General features: G+C 45.5%; 1 protein-coding gene across 1 annotated transcript; it reads left to right on the top strand.

Moving 5' to 3' along the window:
* The first annotated feature begins 8,257 nt into the window (after window positions 1-8,257).
* Window positions 8,258-16,127, top strand: MARVELD3 (MARVEL domain containing 3). The gene is made up of 3 exons (XM_060083716.1): window positions 8,258-8,646; window positions 11,142-11,269; window positions 15,517-16,127. The coding sequence occupies exons 1-3, from the start codon at window positions 8,258-8,260 to the stop codon at window positions 16,125-16,127; spliced, it is 1,128 nt and encodes a 375-aa protein (XP_059939699.1).
* The last annotated feature ends 8,397 nt before the right edge of the window (window positions 16,128-24,524 follow it).

Below are 24,524 nucleotides of genomic sequence, written 5' to 3'. Positions count from 1 at the left end.
TAAATTCTGGAGAGGATGTGGAGAATAGGGAACCCTCCTACACTGCTGGGAATGTAAATTGGTACAGCCAGTATGGAAAACAGTATGGAAGCTCCTCAGAAAACTAAAAATAGAATTACCATATGATCCAGCAGTCTCACTCCTGGGCATATAGCTAGAGAAAACTCTAATCCAAAAAGATACATGCACTCCTATGTGCATAGCAGCACTATTCACAATAGCCAAGACATGGAAACGACCTAAGTGTCCATCAACAGATGAATGGATAAAGAAGATGTGATACATATATACAATGGAATACTACTGAGCCATATAAAAAGAAAGAAATAATGCCATTTACAGCAACCTGGATGCAATTAGAGATTGTCATATTGAGTGAAATAAGACAGAAAGAGAAAGACAAATACCATATGAGATCACTTATATGTGGAATCTAAAATATGACACAAATGAACCTATCTACAAAACAGAAACAGACTCATGGACATAGAGGACAGACTTGTGGTTGCCAAGTGGGAAGGGGTTGGGTGAGGGATGGAGTGGGAGGTTGGGGTGAGCAGATGTAAGCTTTTATATAGAGAATGGACAAACAACAAGGTCCTGCTGTATAGCACAGAGAACTATATTCAGTATCCTATGATAAACCATAATGGAAAAGAATATTTAAAAAAAGAATGTATATATATATATATATATATATATATATATATATATATATGTATGTATAATGGAATCACTTTGCTGTACAGCAGAAATTAACACAACATTGTAAATCAACTATCCTTCAATTTAAAAAAATCAAAAAAAGATGAGTATTTTTGACAAGACAAGGGATTTCTCTGGTGAGGGGGGAAGTGGGGAGATGCTGCTGGGAGAACAGGCCCTGAAGATCTGTACCAGAGATGCCGTTTCTATTTTTCATGCCTTTATTGATCCCTTTCCTCTAGAGCCTACAAATATGATTCAGTCTCGTCCTTCCAGAAAAGTAGCCTCCCTTCGTTCTGGCCGTGGCCTGTCTCCTACTCTTCTCATCCAAGAGTGCAATCTGGTTCCTTGTTAGCAACTTCATGATCTAGCCAAACTCACTGACACCGTCCAAATACAATGGACACTTTCCAATCTTGAAATCGCTTAACTTCTCTATGATAAAAAATGTTTATAGCTACCAATATCTGACGTTCATTGAGCACTTGACATTCTTTGAGTATTTGTCTTTCATTGAGTATTTAACATTGTGACCATGCTCTCGGCCACTTGGCACTACTTACTGATCGGTTGCCCCTTCTTGTTTATAAACAATATACTTCCTTAATATTGCCTAAATCCACTTCCTCTCCATCCCCAATGCCAAGGCCTTGGCTTGAACCAGCTTTCCCTCCCAAACATCCTGGACGGTTATTTCTATAATAAATTTGACTGAGGTACTTTCCTGATAAAAAGCCATCTCTGATGGTTCCACACAGCCTGTAGTCACAAACCTAGCATGCACGCCAATATGCAAATATTTATTCATAAATTATATCCGTGTACCACTGTACTAATATATTGCTTATATTTACATATCATAAATCAGATATGGAAAAAGAAATTCCCAAAGAAATAGCATTTACAAATTAAATAGAAGTTCTAATTTCTTTCCCTACACTGTAGTGGAGGTTGTACGCGCTTGCTCAGAAACCACAGACCCACAGTGGTTAAGTCCAAATACATATGGCTGACTTTCAAGGATTCTCATGATCCGGCCCCTGCCTATCTCTTCTGTCTCTTCTCCCTTTGCTTCCTCTCTTGCTCCTAATGCTTTGGTCCTAATGGAAGGATTTGAACTTAAAGCTCCCCAAATCTGCCTGCTTTCTATTTGTTGCCCCCTTTGTTTAGAAGGCTGTCCCCTGCCTTGTCTCCCGAAGCCCCAAGCCCCTCCGTCTTATCTATTCCTAAAAGCTCTCATCCGGCACTCCTTCCTCTGGGAAGCTGTTGTTTGGTGACTTCTGCCTCACACCCCACCTACACCCCATGCACATCTTTTCTTTTGCAGTAAAACACAATGTTTACTTCTCTGCCTCTTTCATTAAGCTGTGAGCTCTGTAACAAACTGTCTTGCTCACTTAGGAGTCCAGAGTGACTGATAAACAATAACAATGACAAAAATAACAGCTAATACTTTTATAGTGTTAATATATGCCAACTACTGAGTCAAGTTTGTTGTAGACATATTTGCTTTATTTAATCTTATGATATGGGTATAATTATCCCTATTGTGCAAATGAGGACACTTGGGCACAGAGAGGCTAAGTAACTTCCCGAGGTCATTTATGTAGTATGCAAAGTTCAGAAAGTACTGAACTGCATCCTTTCTATCCACCTGTGATGAAAGTAGTCACCCAGGCCCAGGAGAGGGTGTATAGTGTGGGCTGCCCCAGCCTGAGCCTGCGCTGCCCCCTGCTGGCCAGCTCTGCTCTCTCTGCAAGCTTAACCAGCTCAGAAGTGCCCCCTGCCACCTGAGCTTGAGGGAGAGAGGGCGCCAGAAGGTCACGTGGAGAATATACGGGGATTTCCCCTGATCCACACACCTGAAGCCCATCTCCCTGATAGGGATGCTGAATGAAACCTCTCAGAGTTACAACTGGGAAAGTAAACTCTCTGCCACCAAATGCCATAGAATTTACCCGAAACCAATACAAATGTTTATTTTTTAAGAAAAAAATTAGGTAACTATTTGGATTATTCTTACATTAGGCTCTTCTTTAGGATAAAAAATTGAATGCTAACTTATATTAACAGATTGGTTCACATATGGGTTGCCCCATGGAATGAGTGAAAAATACAGACGCCCAGGCTCCACCTCAAGCCTGGTAAGCCAGAAGCACCGGTGCTTTACTATTTCTCCTCATGTCACATTTTTCCAAACCCCCAAATCTCCAAGACCATTTAACATCCCACTTTTCCAGTTTAAGCAAAGGCAATGCCTTTCCATTTGTGCTTCAGTAGAAAATGATGCTATTTTTTCAACTCTGTAAATTGTAGGTAATTGCTAAGTGATGAAAAGAAAATTCTTGCCTGTAGACACACAAATTCTACACTGTCTGATAGAGGTTCAATTGATTTTCCTTTCCCTCTTTGGAAGAAATCAGTTTTGCCTCCTTTGTACATTGATTTCCTTATTCCTGATTTATGATGAGTCTATCTTCAGGTTCTCTTCTGAACCTGCTGTAACATTTGCCTGATTCCCTCATTGATTATTGAGTTAAATAAAATCTTTAGCATGTGTTCATTTTATATCTGAATGAGAGTTGTCATTTTACCTTTTTTGGAAAATTATCTTTAATACACCAATGGCAAGTATTTTCCTTTTCCCTCCTCTTCAGTCATCTGCCACTTGTGCTCTTTGCTTTAGTTGAAAACTCAGAGGGTTTCCTCAGAAAAGAGCCGCTGCCCTTATAACCTTCTACCATATGCATAATGTCTAACCAAGCATTCCTGGAATAATAGTGGAATGACCAAAAGATGTTACATTTTTCAAGGCAAAAGTGAGGTCAGGGCATTGGTTCCTAACCTTCTACAAAAACTAAAATAAAAGGACATAAACTTTAAATTAAATAAAAACACCATATTTTCATTGGGCTCTAACTCTGAAATATCTTATTTACTTATTTCTTCCTTACCTGTGTTGTTGATGGATTTATTAAAAATTACACACATTAGGATTGTTTTACTTTTAATGCATTTTATGCCATCTTGTACCTTATTCAAGATGTTATGGAAAATATAAGTTCCCTGTCATCTTCCTGAGTACACAGATTCATCTAAGAACTAATGTTATTCACTCAACAATTACTTATTGAGCAGCAACTGTGTGCCATGTATAATGGCAAAGATATCGTCCCAGGGGGCTGACAGACTAGAGAGAGGAAGAGACAACACAAATAAATCTATAATTTCAAAGTTTGAGACCCACAGATGAAATGCATGTTTTCCATTCTTCCCCTCACTCTCACAGCTTTATGCCCAAAATTTTAGTTGGGTACCTAGCTACACTTCCCAGCTTCCTTTGCAGTTACCTATGGTCATGTGACTATCTTCTGGCCAACAAGATGTGAGCAGAAGTGATGTCTCCAACTTGTTGGTCTCGCTCTTAAAGAAATGAGGAGAGCCCTTACCAATCCCTAATTTTCTTTCCTTCCTATAGGCTGAAATGTCAACACAGTGTTGACATTTTGGACCTTGTAGATGAGGGCAGCATCTGAAGAGTGACAGAAGAACAACATAGAAGGAGCCTGGACTTCCAAGAACTTCACAGAGCGGAGCCACCAAATGGGCTCGGACTTTTCCAAGAGAGAAATAACTTTCTATCGTGCTTAAGATACTGTTGTGTTGGGTCACTGGCTCATCCAGCCCATCTTATAGCCTAACCCTGACAAGCCTCAAAGGAACAGGGGATACTCTGAATATGGAAGTTAACAGAACATTCCTATGCGGGGCTCAGGAGCAAGCATTCTCCAAATGAGGGAGCATCAAGGGAAGTGAGATCTTCAGGGAAGAGGCAGGTCAGGCCACGAGGCACAAGATGAAACCACAAAGACTGATGAGCATATCAGCATGTTTCTCCTGGTGTCAAAAGCATGCCAGAGGCAGCTTGAAGGGACCCCCACTGGCCAAATTTGGGAAATTTTAAGTATCAAAAAAATTAATAGATTATAACACATTATTAGGGAAAAATTAATGTCTATCAAGTTAATATAATAGTCTGACTCCGTTTTTGACATCTGACTGCTGACATCTTTCAAGCCCCATCACTCCCCTTCCCCTTCCATCCCACATCTGAGCAAGCTGATAAGAAAGCCCAGGTACGCCCTTGACAGGAAGGGCAGAAGTTCACACCATGCAAGTTCTAGTCCACTCATAAGAACTTTCACCCCAGTCTTATTCCCAAATTACAATAAAACCCCAAAGCTAGTCACCTCTTTATGCTTTCTCAAGCCATTTTCAAACCAACCTGGGAAACTGTTCTGCTCTCACCAGAAAGCCTCATTATATGAGCAACAAACATACCCCACTGGTGCATTTTTGACATCATCAGTCTTGAGATTGGAACCAAATTGGGGGTTGGGTGTACAAACTGCATGTGCAGGATGATCACAATAGATGGAAGGGAAAGTTCTTCATTATAGAAGAATGCCAATAAATCAATAAATATAGAAAGATTGATAGAGTTAGAAACTACAACTCTGCAACCACCATTGTAATAATTCATTCAGGCAAGAAAGGTTAAGAAGGAACATATAGTCTCAAAGTTATTAAATACAAATGGGAGGGGTTTGCTTTAAAATGGAGAAGCTGATGGACACCACCTTATCCAAGTGATCGAATGTAACATCACCAATAATGGGACAAACTGACATCTGTGCCTCCTGATAGAACATACAAAGAAGGATATAACATCACCTATTTTAATATTCCTGCCAAAAGTATTAAACTAGAATTTAATCATAAGGAAATGATCAGACAAATTCAAATTGAGTAAGTAAGTATTCAGTGGGGAGAGTCATGTGTCTGGAACTTACACTCCAATGTTTCATCAAAAAAAGTTTATAGCTATATAGAGAAAGATAGAACAAATGTGGCAAAATAACAATGTTTATCAAGGTAAAGATACAAAATAAAACAAAAACAAATGAAACAAAAAGGGTTTGTGGGTTTGTTTATGAGGGTTTGTTTACTCAAAAAGGTATGAGGGTTTGTTTACTCAATAAGAAGGTTCCAGAGGCCCAGAGGGGAGGTCCGAGAGAGAAAGGACCATCCTGTGTCTGCTTATTCACAGAACTCTTCTCTAGCCATAGCTGTCCCAGGCTCAGAACAGGGTTTTGTGCAAATAAATATTTGTAGAAGGTCCCAGGATTTGGCCCCATCTCCACTCTGGGAAGAAAGGCTGGTGGAGCTCACAGGAGCGCTTCTGTGGGATGGGGGCTGGTGTCTGAGCAGATAGGCCTGGTGACCCCACCCACCTGGGTTTCCTCCTATCTGACTGCTCACTTCTTACTCCTCTTGCTTTTTAGCTCTAAATGTTAGTTTTCCCTGGGCCTCTATTCTAACTCCGTCTCTCCTTAAAAGAATAACACAGCTGTTGAGGATATGACAAAAACTAGTTAGACCCTACTAGGCCCAAGATGGCAGAAGATTCGACTTCCAGTAGACCTTGAGCCTTATTATACTCTTATTGTAATATGTTAGCATATGCTAAATGACACACCCACAGGCGCCATGACAGTTCTGAGACCAACCATAAAAGGCCAAAAAGTGGGCAGCGGCCCAATCCCTGGAAATCCCCACCTCTTCCCCCCAAATAGTTCAAATAATCCTCTCACTGGTTAGCCTATGAAATTACCCAGCCCATAAAAACTAACTGCCCCATATTTCAGGGCTGCTCTCTTCTTCTGAGATGGACTACATTCTGCCTATGGAATAAACCTGCTTTCACTTTACCATGTCTTGCTCTTGAATTCTTTCCTGCACGAAGCCAAGGATCCTTACTTGGTGGCCTGTCCCAGGAACTCGCCTGAGACCTGGGACATGACCATCCTCTCCCATTTTCCTGCAACATCTTTATACAAAGGATGAGGAAGAAGGTAGTCTTCTCTCCCTCCCTACTTTTGCTTTGATTATAAATATGTAGCCCACTTAGTTCTCGAGGCAGAGCCTTCTTGCCTGCTCGCCTGTATCTTTCACAAGCATCCTATATTAACAAATCTACATCTTACCTACCGCTTTGCCTCTCGCTGAATTCCTCCTGGGCCGAGACATAAAGAACCTGAGCTTCATTAAGTCGTGGGACGAGTCGTGTGGTTTCAACACATCCAAAACGGAACTCTCCAAGTTTCCCCAAACCTGGTTCTCTCCAGGCTTCCCATCTCAGTAAATGGTACCTCCATGCACCCATCCTTTAAGTTATTCCTCCAAACTACAACCCAGATCTGTCCACTTCTCACCATCAACTCAGCCACCATCACCTCTCACCTGGATTTCTTCAGCAGCTTCCTAACTCATCTCTTGACTGTGCTCTCAGGCCCACGCAGTCCATCTTCCTCACAGAAGCCAGAGTAATCTTTATTTTTTAAAAACGTAAATCAGAGCAAGCCACTCAGTGTTTCAAAACACTTCAATATTTCCCCGTTGCTCTTTGAAAATGAAGATTCGTCACCATGAAGACCCTACACCATCTCCTGCTCCACTTCTCAGCCTCATCTCATGCCCCCTCACTCCGCTCGCAGTGACATTCTCTTTTTTTTCATTTAAAAAATTTTATTGGAGCATAGTTGATTGCAGTGACCCTCTTGTACAGCTCTCTGCATAAGTCAGGGTTTCTCTCTTTCTGGAACATTCTCTCAGCTCTCCTCAAGGCTGCCTCCTTCTCTTCTAGGACTCAACTCAAATGTCCCCTTCCCAGATCTATATAAAGAAACCTGCTCTGTCAAAATTTAGACGTCAAATTGTCTTCTCTGTTTCTTGCCAGTTCTCCTTTTCCACACACAGTAGAATGGACGCACGGTACAAGGAGAGTTCATTGCTGGATCTCCCGCGCCTGCTAGGCTAGGGGCTCACACATATTCGTTGAAAGAATTCATTAATAGACGGCAATTTTGTATGTTTTTAAATACCCTTCCTTGGCAAAAGAAAAGGCTGCCAATTCTGTGTGGTTCATCATTTTTAAAAAAAACATTTATGAGTCCAGGACTCTTGGATGAACTGGCCTCAAGTCCCCTACAACAGAGTTGTTGTAAGGATAGCAGGAGAGGGAGGAAGAGACGGACAGTGGCTGGGGGGCCGGCTGGGTGGCTGAGTGGACGGATGGGTGAGAGAGCGGATGGGTGAACACTCTGGGGAAGCATACCCAAGGTGCTAAGTTGAGAGCACAGTTCCCTAGGCAGCCCATCTTGAGGGGTCGCGAAGCGGATACTTCAGGGCCGACGGGGCACGGCGGGAGGGCGGTAGTCCCCTCCTCTGTGTGTAAAGCAGCAAACCCCGCCAGGCTCGCACCCCACCCAGGCGCACGCGCGCCCAGACCCCGGGCCGCGCTCAGCAGCGTCCCCTTCCGGTGCGCGCGCTCAAGTGAACGCTCTCCTGGCGCGCAGCGGGGTTAGTGCGCGTGCGCGCAGGTGAGCGTCCCGCCCCCGCCCTGCCCCGCCCCCGGGCTTGGCCACCTGCCGGGGAAACTTGTGGATTGTTGCCCTCGGGTCGCTCTGGGGCGGGGACGCGGAACAGAGCCATGGAACAACCTACGTCGGGGAATCGCGAGTCCCGGGCCCGGCCGAGAGAGCGGGACCCAGACCGGCACCCCCGCTCGGACCGAGACCACCACCCCGAGAGACAGCGGGACAGAGCCGGGGACCGGCGCAGGGAGAGAAACGGGGGCGGACGGAGGGACGGGGACCGGGACAGGGGGAGGGACCGGGAACCCCGCCAGGACAGACACAGGGCCGGGGACCATCGTGGCGGTGAACAAAGAGTTTGGGAACAATCCCGCCAGAGTCGGTCGCGGGACGGACCCCGGCAGCCGACCTGGGACGCGGCCCCGCCCCCCTGGCCCGCGCCTTCGAAAACCCCGGAGCCACCGCCCCTGCGGAAGGAGGGCCTGGGACGCCGAGGACCAGAAAGGTAAGGTGGGGCAGCGAGGGCCCTCTACCTCGCCCCGGAGGAAGCCTGGGTCTGAGGCCAGTCTGCGCGGTTCTGCTGTCCCGGCTACTTGTCCTGGGAATCTGATTTAAAGGAAGTGCCATTGTTCCCTTTTGAGCTCTTAAAGGTGACCTGGGAGGGAAGGAAGACCTTACAGTGCCCCCCCACACACACACACTCCTTGACCTGAACCTGATGAACAACGCAGAGACCTACCCCCCACCTCCCTCCACCCTCCACCCCCCTGCCCCCCACCCCCCCTTTAGCAGTGGAAGGACCGGGGACCAGGTAAAGAGGAAGAGAGGACTTCAGGACTAGAAAGGGAAGGGGTGGGAAGGAGATTGGGTGGGTCGGGTTAACCTGAGGCCCCTCGCTGACCCCCACTCACGTGGTCACAGGACTGCCCCTTGGGGCTTCAGACCCTTGTCCTGTGCTCCAAAACCAGCCCTCCCCAAAGTCCCGTTCCCTGGAGACCCGGGCCTAATAAAAGACCAATGAAAAGCTAATAGTTTAATGTGTAATCCCTTCCAGGGGTATATGCATTTCAAAAACAGACAGCTGGGAGAAGATACACTTTTAGCCCAAGAACTGAATGTACCTAAAACTCTGCAAAAAAGGGCAGAGATTTTTTTCCCCCTTTGTCAGTGAGGTCTTTCTGGGCAGCCTCATTCAAATCCCATGATTGTTTCAGACCCCACCCTCTTGAATGAACAAACTTTGCCATCACTACCTTGTAGAATAGAGTTCCCTTAAGGCCTGTGGGGTGAAAGCATCATGACGTTCTGGAAGACTGTGAGCTGGGAGAGGGTAAGGATGGAAGGAAAGAGAGGTGGTGGTCGCAGACCCCACTCCCCCTCTAGGGAAGTGGTCTTTTTTCCATTGCACGTTCCATCCAACTCCACAAATATTACTGAATGCCTAGATTAGATGCCAGGCCAAGAAGGAGACAGGCAGGTACTGGAGTGATGACTGCCTTCTGGTTTTTGCCCTCGTCCCCAGGAGGAGTCCAGGCTCCTCTCTGCTATGGAACTTGGAGGCTTAAGCCTAGTCTCTCTTCTGGTTGTGTCCACACAGCGGGAAAGCTATTATCCTGAGTTTATGTTACATTATCTAGAACTAACTAGCCAAACTGTGACAAAGGGTGTGCCCAGTTACAGTCACAGGCACTGGCCACTGTCTCCCTGCCTAAAGCCACACTGCATTGCAACTGCCAGGCCTGGGAGAATCCAGAGCTTCATGTTTAGGTTTCCTTCTATACTGGTGTCCTGGTCCCCCTGTCCCCACCCCCGCCAAGCCCCAAAGCTAGTGAAGGGAATACTTTTGCTTCTTTTGCTCACAGTTGGTGGTTTAAAACCAAGAGCAATTTATTTCTGTCTCTCCTCCACATAACAAGCATGTATTTAATGGATGGGAGGTAGGGCCAGGGACTACAGAGATCTACTCACGGTGTCCACAGGACACTGACAAGTAAACAGGCCAATTTGCAGCACTTGTGAAACATGCCACTCCAGCGGGGGGACAGACACAAAGAGAACAGAACTGGGGCCCTGATTGGGCTCTGGAATGTCTTCTGGAGGAGATAGCCTCAAAGCTGAGTTCTGGAGAAGGAGCAAGAGGCTGTCTCAAGCAGAGAAGTAGTTTCCACGGTGACCTGGAGGCATGGGAATGCGGGTCATCTTTTGGGGCGGGGAGAGGGGCAGTTCACTATGGCTGGGTCTGTGAACATGAGGTTGTGAGTGGAGAGAGATGAGCACGGGCCCTCCCTTGCTGTGCTTAAAGTTTGGACTTTATGGATTTCAAACGCAAAAAATACATGGTGAGATCTATGTTCTAGAAGGATCCCTGGAGCCCAGCTAGTAGAATGCAGCCCCCACCATTCACCACTGAATCTTGGACAAAGCCCAGGATGTGCTGGATAAAGTGATAGGGAAGGGGGGGGGGGAGAAGGAACAGAATATTCCAGGGCTGGCAGAGGAAGAGGGAGACATGTGAAGATGTCCAAAGTTGTCTGTACCACCCACAGCCTAGAGAATGATTGTGGATTCAACTCTTTCCAAAGTAACAAGGGAAAGAAGAGAATGCCAGCCTGGGCATCAGTCTTGTGAATGCAAACTAGTTTTGAAGAGGGCCTGGTCCTCACTGAACTGAAAAGCTCCCCCAGGTGGCTCCCAGCTACCTGTTAGATACCCCCCCAACACACACACACACCCTCCCCCGCGGGCCAAGCCAGCATGGGAGGCGGAGCTCAGAATTACTGAGATAAGTGACGTGCTTAATTAGCAGAACTGGGCCAAGTGTTTGCAGGCCTTGTATAGCCACTAAACGAGGAAATTCTCTGGAGTATGAAATCTGTGGCAGATTTTCTGTTCTGTGCATTCTTTAATGTCTGAGCCCAGCGTGAGGTGTCCAGAGTTCTAATGCTGAACATGCTATTGAATTTGAAGCCTGCTAATGGCCACACATGTGTTTGATTATAGTGAGCCCACTTCAGGGAGATATCCGCTTTCGACCCCCAGGCCTGGACTTGAGGAAGTGGAATATTACCAGTCAGAGGCTGAAGGGCTCCTGGAATGCCACAAGTGCAGATACCTGTGCACCGGGAGAGGTGAGCCATTTTGAAGGCAGTTTGACCAATTACTTACCATTGCTGGTGGTTCTGGACGAGGTCCGAGATAATGGAGCAAAAATTCAAGCCGACTTCCCTTTTGGTTTCCTCGTATTTTCGTTTTCATACCTGCGTGAAGTTCACACTTTCTAAAGAAGGGTAGGAACATCTGAAAGGGGCGGCTAGGTTTCCCGTGTTTCTCCTCGGGAGGGCCTGGGTGTGGTGAGGCGGTCATGCCTGCAGTTTTCAGAGCCAGCTCTGAGTTGCCGGCTGTCAGAGGGGGACCCCTCTGGCAAGGCGGGCTGAGTTAAAGAGAGATCACTGGAGATGGCAGCCAGGTTGAGCTCATGCCACAGGACGGGAGATCCGATGCCCAAACCTGCCATCATGGCTTTTAAATATTGTTGACTGAGACCCACAGTAAGAAATCCGTTTCACATTAAGAACAAGTTCACATGTGCGCGCATGTGCACACACACGTCATGAAACAACATGCCATCACCTACGAAGGGCAGTAACTTCTATTTCACTGAAAACAAACAAGAACAAAAAACCACACTTATTAGAATCCACAGTATGAAGAACACTTAAATAATATCATGCGTCAGCTCCAAATGTGGTTTCCCAGAGTTCCCATCCTAGCACCAGGCCTGGCCTTGCCAACAATGAAGAAAATCTGGTTTGTCAGGGTGAAGAAAATCTTACCCTTATGGCTCACAGGATTTGGTAAGAAATTTTCCTCGGCTACCTATGACTAAGAGGGGAAAACTTCTTGGCCTAAGGGGGAGAAATCATGGAACTTATACCTGAAGATGTCTCTCTTTTTTTTTTTTAATTAATTTATTTTGTGCTGCATTGGGTCTTCATTGCTGCGTGCGGGCTTTCTCTAGTTGCGGCGAGCGGGGGCTACTCTTCAGTGTGGTGCGCGGGCTTCTCATTGCGGTAGCTTCTCTTGTTGTGGAGCACAGGCTTTAGGTGTGCAGGCTTCAGTAGTTGTGGCACATAGGCTCAGTAGTTGTGGCTTGCAGGCCCTAGGGCATAGGCTCAGTAGTTGTGGCACACGGGCTTAGTTGCTCTGTGGCATGTGGGATCTTCCCGGACCAGGGCTCGAACCCATGTCCCCTGCATTGGCAGGGGGATTCTTAACCACTGTGCCACCAGGGAAGCCCCTGAAGATGTCTCTTAGAATGATTACAATGAGATACGTTATTACGGGATTATGTAGAACTTTCATTGAAGAGCTCTAGGCAATCCAGGTACAAGAATCCTCACTCTAGTTTATGTATGTTGGCACACCCCGTTGCTTTTAATTCTCTCAACAACTCCTGAGGCTCAGAGAGGTACAGTAAGTTATACAAAGTCACACAGCAGTTAAGTGGAAGAGCTGGAATTGAAAGTTGGAGCCTGACTCTAAGATCTGAAGTGGTTTATGTGCTTGACCTTCTTTTCTTGATGATATAAATAATAAGAATAAGCCCGAGGCTCTTTAACAGGTTTCTCTCTAGAGGTATTCTTCTTCAGCAGTTGATTTACCAAGAGGAGAGGGCAGAGCTTGAGGCCCCTGATTTAGCTTTGATTGCTTCTGGCTATTTGGTTGGGCCTAGATGTTGGGTTTCTGAGTCAAGATAGTGAAAGGATAGTTCAGCAGTCAGAAGCTAACAAATGAGGGCTTATAAAGATCTCTGGACACGCAGGGACCCATATAAATACACAATGCTGTGTTGTGTTGAGAGCAACTGCCATTCAACACTGGGAACTTGTCTCAAACAGGAAATTCACACCTGGGTAAAGGTCACCTGAAGATGTTCAGCCTCGTCTTAGAGTAGATCTTCTGTGATTTCTTTTCCTCATCCGTGAAATCATGTCCTCCTCCAGCAAACTGGCAAAAACGGGAGGCAGCTGTGTCTCTCTCTAACTTCCTAGGGAGGCCCTGCGGTTCGGGCTGAGCCACCCTTAGGAAGTTCAGCCCAACACTGACAAAAATAGATAAGCCCGGATTCACGGCTATGGGCAAGACTCCTCAGCTGCTGAAAACTTTAAAGGCTGAGGATAAAGATCAGATAAACAGCAAGTACAGACGTCACATGTGCATATCAGATCACTAGGAATCCTGTCATTTATAGGTTGTGTGATAGGTTTATTATCTGGAAGGACTGGTGAGGAATGACAAGTTCCCTGGGGAGGAGGTACGTGGCCTGCTCCCCTCCTGGCTCCCTCCCACTTGCATTTGGAGCAGCTTCCCCTTTCCCTTTTGTCCTTTTCCTCTTCCTTGAGACCTTTGGTGCTCAAATCATGAGGGAGAAGATCGTAAAAGGAGATCTAGGCCAGTGTAACAAGGAAATTGTGAAGAAGAAAAAAAAAAGGGTGATGTTTGCATTCAGCTTGATGCAAGGGCTTGATGTTTGCCTTACTTGCAAACCATCCTTAAACATTTAACTTCCTTCTCTCTCCAGACGTGTGATCTCTGTAGTCAGTGGTGCTGTCTCTCACTCAGAGCCTGGAGGTTTAGGTTTTGAGATGGCTTCTCACTGCCAGTGGCATTGACTTGTGACCACACTGAAAAGGTTCAGAGGGACAGTGGTGGGGGTTTCGCCCCCCAACTTGCATTCTCCCTCCCCACTTTATATGCTTTTTTTTTTTTTTTTTTTTTTTTTTTTCGGTACGCGGGCCTCTCACTGTTGTGGCCTTTCCCGTTGCGGAGCACAGGCTCCGGGCGCGCAGGCTCAGCGGCCATGGCTCACGGGCCCAGCCGCTCCGCGGCATGTGGGATCCTCCCGGACCGGGGCATGAACCCATGTCCCCTGCATCCGCAGGCAGACTCTCAACCACTGCGCCACCAGGGAAGCCCTATATGCTTATTTAATACCCTAACTCAGTGCTTATGGGACTGAGCCTATGTCAGCATGTACAACTCCCAGCTCAGAAGCACCCAGCTTTATATTATGCTGAGAAAAAAAAGCAACACACAGAAGAGTACATTAACTGTATGATTCCATTTGCATGAAATTTGAGAAAGACAAACCTAGTTCCTAATGGCAGAGAGTAGATCAGTGGTGGCCCGAGGAGGAAGGTGAGAGGTTGACCACAAGGGGTGACTAGGGAACTTTCTGGGGGGATGAAAACAGTCTATATCTTGATTATGATTACATGGCATACACAGTTGTCAAAACTTACTAAGCTGTTTGCTTAATGCGGGTCATTTTGTTGTGTATAAGTTATATAACAGTAAAGCTGACTTTAAGGAAAGTAGCCAGCTTTGGTGGAAGATCTGGGGCTCTTTCATCGTCCAAGATAAAGCAGCCAAGGGTCCTGAAAAAATCCAGCCCTGGGAAAATATCACAGCCCAGATTTGCTCTTTAGGGAAACTAAAAGAAAACAAAATTAAACTTTAAAACATAGTTATTGAATTAAAGTCTAAGAACAGTAAAACCAATTATGTTTCTCTAATTCAGTAAGCCTTATAGTTTTTTGGGTTTTTTTGCGGTACGCAGGCCTCTCACTGTTGTGGCCTCTCCCATTGCGGAGCACAGGCTCCGGACGCGCAGGCTCAGCGGCCATGGCTCACGGGCCCAGCCGCTCTGCGGCATGTGGGATCTTCCCGGACCGGGGCATGAACCCGTGTCCCCTGCATCGGCAGGTGGACTCTCAACCACTGCGCCAGCAGGGAAGCCCAGCCTTATAGGTTTAATTAAGTTAACCTTTCTTATCCCTAATACATGTGAACCATGGTTAACATTCTGATGGATAACTTCCATGCTTTTTTTCTAATGTCATTATATTTTTTAAGCACTATGATATAAGCTCCTTTAAATTTGGAGAAATTTCCTCTTTCAAACTGAAGATGGCCACAAAACACATCTAAAGAGGAAATAACTACTTTTCAGTCTTCTTGGCAGGGAAGGGTTCGGGCAGAGAACGTGCTTGCCTTCCATAAAGGACCCCTTTCTTTCTGCTCACTGGCCTGATTTCTGCCCCCATCGTCCTGCAGCCCACCTGGGGCAGGCTGCTTTGCTCTTTTGAGAGTTACCCTTTTCAGTCCAAAGTACCTCTGACATCATTTCTGGAGACCACAGTTCCCTGCTACCATCTAATGCTAATCATGCAGCTTTGGCTGCTCAGGCCTTCCAGGGGGCAGGATAAAGAGCTGGCTGTGGTGTGAGCTGCCATGGGGAAGATAAGCCTCAAGGTGGAAGTCTCCAAGCGCAAAGTAGCATCTCTCAAAATGGTAACACACCCTTCTTTTGCAGCCTGCTGCCAAATGCTGGAGGTTCTCCTGAACTTGCTGATCCTGGCCTGCAGCTCTGTGTCTTACAGTTCCACAGGGGGCTACACGGGCATCACCAGCCTGGGGGGCATTTACTACTACCAGTACGGAGGGGCTTACAGTGGTTTCGATGGTGCTGACGGGGAGAAAGCGCAGCAGCTGGACGTCCAGTTCTACCAGCTAAAGCTGCCCATGGTCACCGTGGCTATGGCCTGCAGCGGAGCCCTCATGGCCTTCTGCTGCCTCCTCATCGCCGTGGGCGTCCTGCGGGTCCCGTGGCATTGCCCCCTATGGCTGGTGATCGAAGGCTTGTTGGACGTGCTCATTGCCGGGGCTTACATCCCAGCCTTGTACTTCTACTTCCACTACCTCTCAGCTGCCTACGCCTCTCCCGTGTGTAAGGAGAGGGAGGCGCTGTATCAGAGGAAAGGATACAGTGGCTTCAGCTGCAGTTTCCACGGGGGAGACATAGGTGCTGGAATCTTTGCTGCCCTGGGCATTGGGGTCTTTGCCCTGGGGGCCGTGCTGGCCATCAGGGGTTACCGAAAGGTTAGGAAGCTGAAAGAGAAGCCTGCGGAAATGCTGGAGTTTTAGGCTTTTTAAAACGTGCCGAAAAACTTGAGGGATGGAAGTTACTCTGAACCACTGTCTTTCGTGGAATATTTTGTTGTAGAACTTGCCAACCCTTGGAAAGTAACAGACCGATTTTAGTTTGCTGGGCCTAGCTCCAGGGTACATGGAGCAGCACTGCCTGATGTAATAAACCCTGGTTCTGGAGCCCTCTGTTGGTGAGGGACCAACCAAAATTACTTTAAAAAACAAAAACAAAACAACAACAAAAAACAACCAAAACTAGAGCCCGAGACCCACAAGGAAAAGGCATATGCTGCAGCAAAATGCACTTCTTGAATGAATAAAGGGAGATAACCAAGTGAATTTGAAGAACCTCATCCTCACAGTTCATGAAAAGCCACACAGACATGAAAAAACATTTCAGCCTGAAGTTCTCTAAACACAGCGGTCTTAAGCAGATTAGCCTCGAATTTTTTCCTCACTGAACTCTAGGCCCTTGACTTCTTTAATGCTCTGGATGGCAGGGGTTGGGGATGCCTGGGAAACTGCTGCTGTAAGATATAAGCTGGAGGGAGACGTGGGCTGAGGAAAGAGGAATCAGATTAATTCACTGGGCTGCAAAGGAGGTATTCTAACAAGCCCCTTACAATGGGCTTGAAAGCTCAATAAGTGTTTTGTACCTCTTGTAAATGTACCATTGTATGACGAATTCAACCCGACATCTGGAATTCAGGATCCATCCAAAATTAAAGAAAGTAAAATCTTTCCCAGGATAAGTATGCTACTTTTGGCCAGACAACTTCATGGGTTCTTACTGCATGTTAAGTTAGGATTTATGGCCCATTATAATATATTCTTGGTACAAGTGAATATGTTCTTTGCTTTATGTGACTCCAATAAAAATCCAAAGAAAAATTTTAATTTGGAGGTGATGGTTCTCTTTACATTTATATTATTTTCTTGTCACATTTAAAAGGTGAGTTGGTTTTACAAAAGGAAATACATATAGTTGCTTGTATATGATTAGAAAACTTCTTGAAGAATATATAAGAATGTATTAACAGGGCCTCCCTGGTGGCGCAAGTGGTTGGGAGTCCGCCTGCCGATGCAGGGGATACGGGTTCGTGCCCCGGTCTGGGAGGATCCCATATGCCGCGGAGCGGCTGGGCCCGTGAGCCATGGCCGCTGGGCCTGCGCATCCGGAGCCTGTGCTCCGCAGCGGGAGAGGCCACAACAGTGAGAGGCCCGCGTACCGCAAAAAAAAAAAAAAAAAAAAAAAAAAAAAAAAAAAGAATGTATTAACAGTATTTGCTTCTGGAGAGGAAATTAAAAATTTTTTTTTTCATTTTATGTAAGACTTGACTGCACGTCTTAGTCTTATTTTAGAAAAAAATGTTTTAATTTGATTTGCTTTCCTCAGTTTTTTCACATTTACAGTGAAAAGGCAGATAGTAGATGTTTAGTTAAGCAGAGTACTAAATGATCAGCCACAAAAGCAGCCTCACCCAAAAAGATGCTATTTTGCAATAAAAATCTCCTGTTTCAGTTTCCACTTCCCTCTACAGTTTATCCCTCTCCATAGGGATAAACTGCTAGCTCTAGTAGGCCACTCTTTTCTTCTCTCCTGATGTCTGTGAATCTTTCTGCACTAACAGCATGCTTGGAAATACTTGAACCTGTTCGATGTTTTCAGCAAAGCCAGGTCAGGCCTGGCTGCTGCTCTGATAATATCCAGTGGCCATGTTTCTTCATCACTGGCCCCAGCAACAGACCATTATTCCTCTTGATTGTTGCAGTCAGTGGAGTGGTTGACAACATCTATCAATAGATATATTACATTTCAGCCTGGCAGATATGTGCTGCGTGGATTATGCCGCTGCTGTTTTGGCAGAATCTTGTCCCAGAAGGAAACATTCAGGTTGCCCACATCTTGTAGTAGCACAGTATCCCTGCTTCCCTTCAGGGGGTGAGAGATTAACTGCATGCAGAAGGAAAACCAAGGCAGAGAAAGGTGTTGGGTGGGGGAGATAGCTACTCCCCGTGAATTAGAATGATGTCTGGGTCAATTAATTTGCGCTGCTTGTAGGGAGAGAGTAGCCAGTAGCTTATGGTGCCTGGGAGGAGAGTGGGCAGTTCTGGTCTGATGTTATTTTCAGATTTAAATTAGAGGAATGTAGCTTCTCAACTGTCAGAGCCCTTAACTGCTGCGTTCCATGGACCTCCTAGGAATTTGTGTGGGCCCAGCAGGAGATGGAATCAGCAAGCCCAGTAGCTGTTGCCTAAGTACATTAGACATACTGGTCTTTAGCTGCCCAGTTTATAAATGTTGTGGTACCCCCTTGTGTATTGCAGGGTTTTCCTGACTTCTGGGAAACCATGCTTTTCATAAATTTGTCCCTTCTTCTTTTGTTAAAAAATATATTGATTTATTTATTTTGGCTGCACCGGGTCTTAATTGTGGCATGTGGGATCTAGGTCCCCAACCAGGGATTGAACGCCAGGCCCCCTGCATTGGGAGCGTGGAGTTTTCCCCACTGGACACCAAGGAAGTCCCTGTTCCTTTTCTTCTTAAATCTCTTACTAATCCCCCCCCACTTTTTTTTGGGTGCATTGGGTCTTCATTGTTGCGCACGGGCTTTCTCTAGTTGTGGCGAGCGGGGGCTACTCTTCATTTCAGTGCCCAGGCTTCTCATTGTGATGGCTACTCTTGTTGTGGAGCACAAGCTCTGTGCGCCCAGGCTTCATTAGTTGCAGCACATGGGCTCAGTATTTGTGGCATGCGGGCTCAATAGTTGTGGCATGCAGGCTCTAGAGCACAGGCTCAGTAGTTGTGGCTCACAGGCTTAGTTGCTCTGCGGCATGTGGGATCTTCCTGGACCAGGGATCGAACCCGTGTCCCCTGCGTTGGCAGGTGGATTCTTGACCACTGCACCACCAGGGAAGTCCCCTCTCCTTCCATTTTATATATGTTACTGGGTAGCATCACCATCCACTTGTATAACATTTTATAATTTTCCAGGTATTTTCACATACTTGCTTTCATTTGGGCCTCATCCCAGCCCTGTGGGATAAGACAGGGAGGCATTACCTTCATTTGTCAGATGAAGTATCTGAGGCTTAGTGTCAGTGACTTGGGCACGGTCACAAGGCAGTAAAGAGCGGGGATGTGAGCCTGGCATTCCCACTCTAGGTTCATATGCTTTTCTCTTCATTCTCATCTCTGACCCCTGAGAGAACAACAGGAGACCTTCTCCCAGGAAGACGCCTAACGAGAGGCTGGGGCCCCTGTCAGTGACAAATGAAAGGTGACTTTGGACAAGTCGACATTCATCTCCATTCACCTGTTGGCTTCCGCTGCCTCGTGGCATTTGCGGGTTCCTTAAACTTGTAAGAACCGCCCCCCCCACAAGTGAACAGGCCAAGTATCCAGCAGTAGGATCCTGGCTGAATAGACTGGTCCACCCACACAGCGGGCTTGGAGGCCACGTAACAGAGCATGTGGACACTGTAGGAGCTGATCTGAAAACATCTCCAGGAAGAGTAAAGCACAATGCAGAGCAGTGTGTGTGGTGTCCTCCCTGTGACACAAGCAGGGAAAGGGGGGATGAAATTCAGATTTGAGTGCTTTTACTTGCATAAACGAACGCTGGAAAGTTATATTAGAAAATAATGAAAGTGGTTGGGGGTAGAGAACAGGGTGGACAGGGACATGGGTGATTTTTCTCAGTTTATGCCCTTTTATGTCATTTTGATTTTTTTTAAACTTTAAAATTTGAAATAATTATAGATTCACAAAACATTGCTAATATAAAACAAAGATCCTGTGTATCCTTAACCCGGTTTTCCCCAGTGGTGACTACAGTACAAAATCACAACCGGGAAATTGACACTCTCCAGAGCTTAGTTAGATTTCACCAGTGTTACATGCACTCATGTCTGTGTGAGTGTAGGTCTGTGCGGTTTTATCACCTGTGTAGATTCGTGTGACCACTGCCGCCATCAGCTACAGAACTGTTCCATCATTGGAACATCTCTACGCTCCCCACTTACAGTCACACCCATCCCCCTCCCGCTCCCACAATCCCACTCCTCCCTGACCACCACTAATCTGTTCACATTTTGAGACTGTTATGTAAATGGAATCATACAGTATGTAACCTTTTGAGACTGGCTTTTTTCACTCATCATGAATCTTGAGATCCATCTGAGCTGTTCCGAGTATCAGCAGCTCATTCCTTTTCATTGCTGAGTAGAGTTTCCCCTGGGGATGGCTATACCAGATTGTTGAACCATTCGCCCACTGGAGGGCATTAGGGTTTACTGTGACATCTGTGTACATGTTTTTGTGTAGACCGGAGTTTTCATTTCTTTAGGATGAATGCTCAGGGGTACAGTTGCAAAGTCACATGGTAAGTGTATGTATAGTTTTTAAAGTAATGGCCAAAAGTTTTTCCACAGTGGCATTTTGATTTTCAAACATGAGTATTAAAAAACAAACACCAAGGATGTTGAGTCTGACCTCACAATCAGGTGGTATTTCTCTTGCCTGACCTAGAGAGCTTTCCTGGGTGAGTGACGTCAGTGTTAAATTCCCAATCTCTCTCCTCCTAGGTGTGATACAGATAGTGGAGGTGATATTGAATGGGATGGTTCTCATGTGTATCGTGGCCTCCTACTTTGTCCTTGCTGGATTCAGTGCCAGCTTTACCAGCGGCGGTGGCTTTGGGAACAACTATTACTCACCGTTTGAGGGCACTGAGCTGGAGCAGGTTCGGCAGCTGGACCAGAAGTACACGATCCTCCGGGCGCCCCTGATATACAGCGGCGTGGCTGTTTCTCTGGGGCTGGGTGTCCTCACCTTGGGTGTTTTACTCCAAGGAGCCAAGAGTCTAAACAAACTGCCGGGGAAGTGGCTCCTCTTGGAGGCCGTCTTCAGCCTCCTCGCGGCATTGGGCTACTGCGTAGGCATCGGCATTTACCTCTACGCGGCCTTGAGGATCAATGCCACAGACACCTGCAGGACAAGAGAGAGGGTCTATGCCCGCAGGGGTCTCACCTGGGTGAACTGCCAGCTGGCAGGCACTGACGGAGCAGCAGCCACCTTTGCTTGTCTTCTGGTGGTGATGTATGGCGCCAGCGTGGTGCTGGCCCTGCGGAGCTACCGAGAACAGAAGCACTACAAGGACAGCCAAGAACAGCAAGGCAATTATAATGATGCACCAGAATACCTGTGGTCTGGGATACTCTGAGATCTACTACTGGAACCTAAAAGTCAACCCAGCTCCCTTGTTTCTCTCAAAAACCACATTACACAAATGTGGTTTTCATGTACTTGATTTTATAAATGTTCCCTTTGGCACCAATGCAAAGCTAGATGATCATCCCATTTTTCTATCAATGTCTTTGTTGGCTAAGAGCTAGAAAAAAATACCTCCACCTTCGCTACAAAGAGCAACATTGGAAGTTTGCATATACGCTTATGGTTTGGCTGTCTTACCAAATGGTAAGGTAATAATCCTAGCTAAGTAGCCAGAGAAATTCTGAAAGATGAGAACAACACGTCAGGGGTAGCAGGCCCAGTGTTACAGTGGAAATAGCTTGCCTGACCGAACTAAAGTCACTAAGAAAAACATGACATTTCCCCCTGTATTTGATCCCAGGGGAATGATTATAAAGCATTTGTGTGATTAGATTCCAAATGAGTAATTACATTCTGGCTCTCTCCTGGAGGAAAACTCTCCTGCCCATTCGACAGTATACCATGACTGCATGGGTCCCAGAGGCTGGACCCCTGAAACCTGAAGACAGGTAGGTGCTTTTAGCATGCATGTTCCTCCTCGGGATTCCTGGGGTAGGGCTCAGATAAAATGGTTTTTGCCACCTTGCCAAGCTAGTTGCTTTCTTGTTTCAAGTCATTTGATTGGAATTCCCTTTCCTGAAATATTTTATAATTTCCTGACCTATGACGCCTCCAAATAGTGAGAAATAAAATTCATAAACTTCTTAAACGTGTTATTCAGCTGAGTACAAAGATAAAGCAGTTGATTTTACTAGACTATACAGGCATTTTGGAGCCTTCTCTATTTCTGCATCCCTTCCAGCGCCCTACGGAGTAGGCCTTCAGAGGTCGATTGTAATCTCTCACAATTCTGAATTGTTTCCATATGTAACAGATCATTAACACTGAATCTCAAAAATAAAGTTCTTTCAGTAATTTTAACCTAAAGTTTTATAGCTGTTCTTATACTTTACAACTAGTCTCAGATATTCCGTTCATGTAAGATGCAACTAGGAATATACATGTTCTTATTATAAAGGGTAGTTTTTCTAGTTGTCATCTGTTTTTTATAACATTGTTTTATTTTCATATTATAAATGAGATTAAACTATTAATAAGTTCAAACCAAATTTTTAGTACATTTCTAAAAATAGCAATTTTGACAGAAATCTCAGACTGTCTATACAGTTAGTAAGAAATCAGCAAACGTAAGCCCGTTTCAATGTATGCCAAAGTGGCTATTAAAAAAATTCAGTCAATGTCATTTTCCTCTGATGTGTTGGCCGTTTTTACCCCTGCATGTTTGCTGACTCTTTTCCCTGGAATATATTACCTTTCCTCTCTCCTCTTCAATCCTCCCTATTGCTAGCTCTTATAGAACCTATCCAAGGTGAAGGATCCAAACTAAACCTCAAACAGAAATGAGAAAATATCTAGATTCTACTTTTACAAAAAGTAAAGCTTGGAGGAAAACAACCACTAGAAGTCTACACTGCTAGCTTCAAATACAAACACCAGTGCCACAGAAAGCTGCTTCTGCTCCACCACCTTAGCCCGAGGCAGTGGCTGGAGTCCCACAGAGTTTTCACTGAGTGGTAAGACAAGTTTAACAGCAGCAAAAATCAAACAACCCATTTCCCACCTGAACCCCCCAAAAGACTTCCCAACACACACTATTCTCACCTAGGATTTATTCCCTGAAACATACCCTGAGTAGATCTTTGCCCGTGTCTGGGTCCGGGGCTTGGAAAAATGAGGACTTTGGCCACTGTGACCCCAGTGTGGTGCACTGGCCCAACTCAGGTCCTCTCACATCAGTGTAGCGACATTCAAAATGCCTTAGCAAAACTTGCCTTAGTTACTACCACTTGGCAGGTTGGCAGGTCAAGATTTCTTACTCACATTTTACAGATGAAATGAAAGTTCAAGAAGGCTAAGTGGCTCACCCAATGGTTGACATTTCATTGAGTGCTCACCGTGCTGGTTCCAGTACGGAGCTAAGGAAGCATTTGTTGACATCATCTCATTTTAGCTCACAGCTGTTGAGAGAGAGACCATTATCTCCATTTAACAATCGAGAAAAAAACACCTGCCTTGGAGAGGTGAACTTGCCTAAAGTCAAATCTTTTTAAGTAGCGGAGGAACAACTCAGACCCAGTGAATCACACACGGGAAAGTGTCCTGAGTGACTAACGTGCTCTTGTGGTGTGGACATACCAGGAAGACAGTATCACACGAAGGAGAGAACAACCCAGAGAGGTTCACTTCTGCCAGCCTGCAGGCAGGTGTGTGTGTCATGGAACCGAGGTATGAAAGTAGACGGTGGCATTGAGCCTAGCACATTGGAGGTACTCGAGGAACAGTTGGTGGACCAAGTTTTCAAAATTTCATTCTGCTCACCGAGGAGGAAACCATCAAAATGATTTCAACTGGGCCTTTATTTGGAGTGAGAGGTAGCTAATCTTGCTTGGAAGTCCAGAGATTATGGGAGACAACCAATGGGGAGAGGGGAGGGGAACAATTTAGAGACTTAGCGAGATTAGACGTACTCTGTGAGCCAAAACTCACCACTGTCTTAAACTCTAACACCAAAGCCATTAGGACAGAAAAGATGGCCAGATTACCCACTTAGTTCCTCTGTATCACTGGTAGTTCTGTGGTTTAAGAAGAGCTGTAATTATTTACAAATTAAGTTCCCTCTAGTCAGCTAATGACCTGCATGGAAATAAGGACCATGCTTCCTGTCTTTGGGATTTCTTTGAACATATAAACCAAGTCAGAATATAATATATCTTAATGTAAAAAATCTTTATTGCTATTTCAGCTTAAATGGTGATCAAAAATATTTATTCTTGCCTTAACTCACAGCTTCATAGAGTGTTATGGAACGTGGTTTCATTTGTTATGTTCCCCTACAATAAGAAAAAGCAGAAAAATCCTAAAGGTGCTTTTGGTTAAGAAACTAATTTCACATACAAGTTAGAGAAAATTACAGTTTCATGCTCAAATAAAGTACTTATAAAATAACAGGTACTCCATTTTAAAACAAAGCCATGAAAAAGATTCCATTTTATTTTATTTATTATTATTGTTATTGTTATTTATTATTATTATTTTTTACAAACAATAGATTTGCTGCA

The sequence above is a fragment of the Mesoplodon densirostris genome, chromosome 19, assembly GCF_025265405.1.
Source record: "Mesoplodon densirostris isolate mMesDen1 chromosome 19, mMesDen1 primary haplotype, whole genome shotgun sequence".
Lineage (NCBI taxonomy): Eukaryota > Metazoa > Chordata > Mammalia > Artiodactyla > Ziphiidae > Mesoplodon > Mesoplodon densirostris.
The sequence above is the reverse complement of the archived record's forward strand: the minus strand, read 5'-3'. Positions and strand labels throughout refer to the sequence as shown.

What these genes read in the sequence shown, in the direction of transcription:
- MARVELD3 (XM_060083716.1), top strand. Translation starts at nt 8,258, where the DNA reads ATGGAACAACCTACGTCGGGGAATCGCGAGTCCCGGGCCCGGCCGAGA. An exon ending in GGACGCCGAGGACCAGAAAG is followed by an intron (nt 8,647 to 11,141) that starts GTAAGGTGGGGC and finishes GTTTGATTATAG; the next exon opens with TGAGCCCACTTCAGGGAGAT. An exon ending in ATACCTGTGCACCGGGAGAG is followed by an intron (nt 11,270 to 15,516) that starts GTGAGCCATTTT and finishes CTTCTTTTGCAG; the next exon opens with CCTGCTGCCAAATGCTGGAG.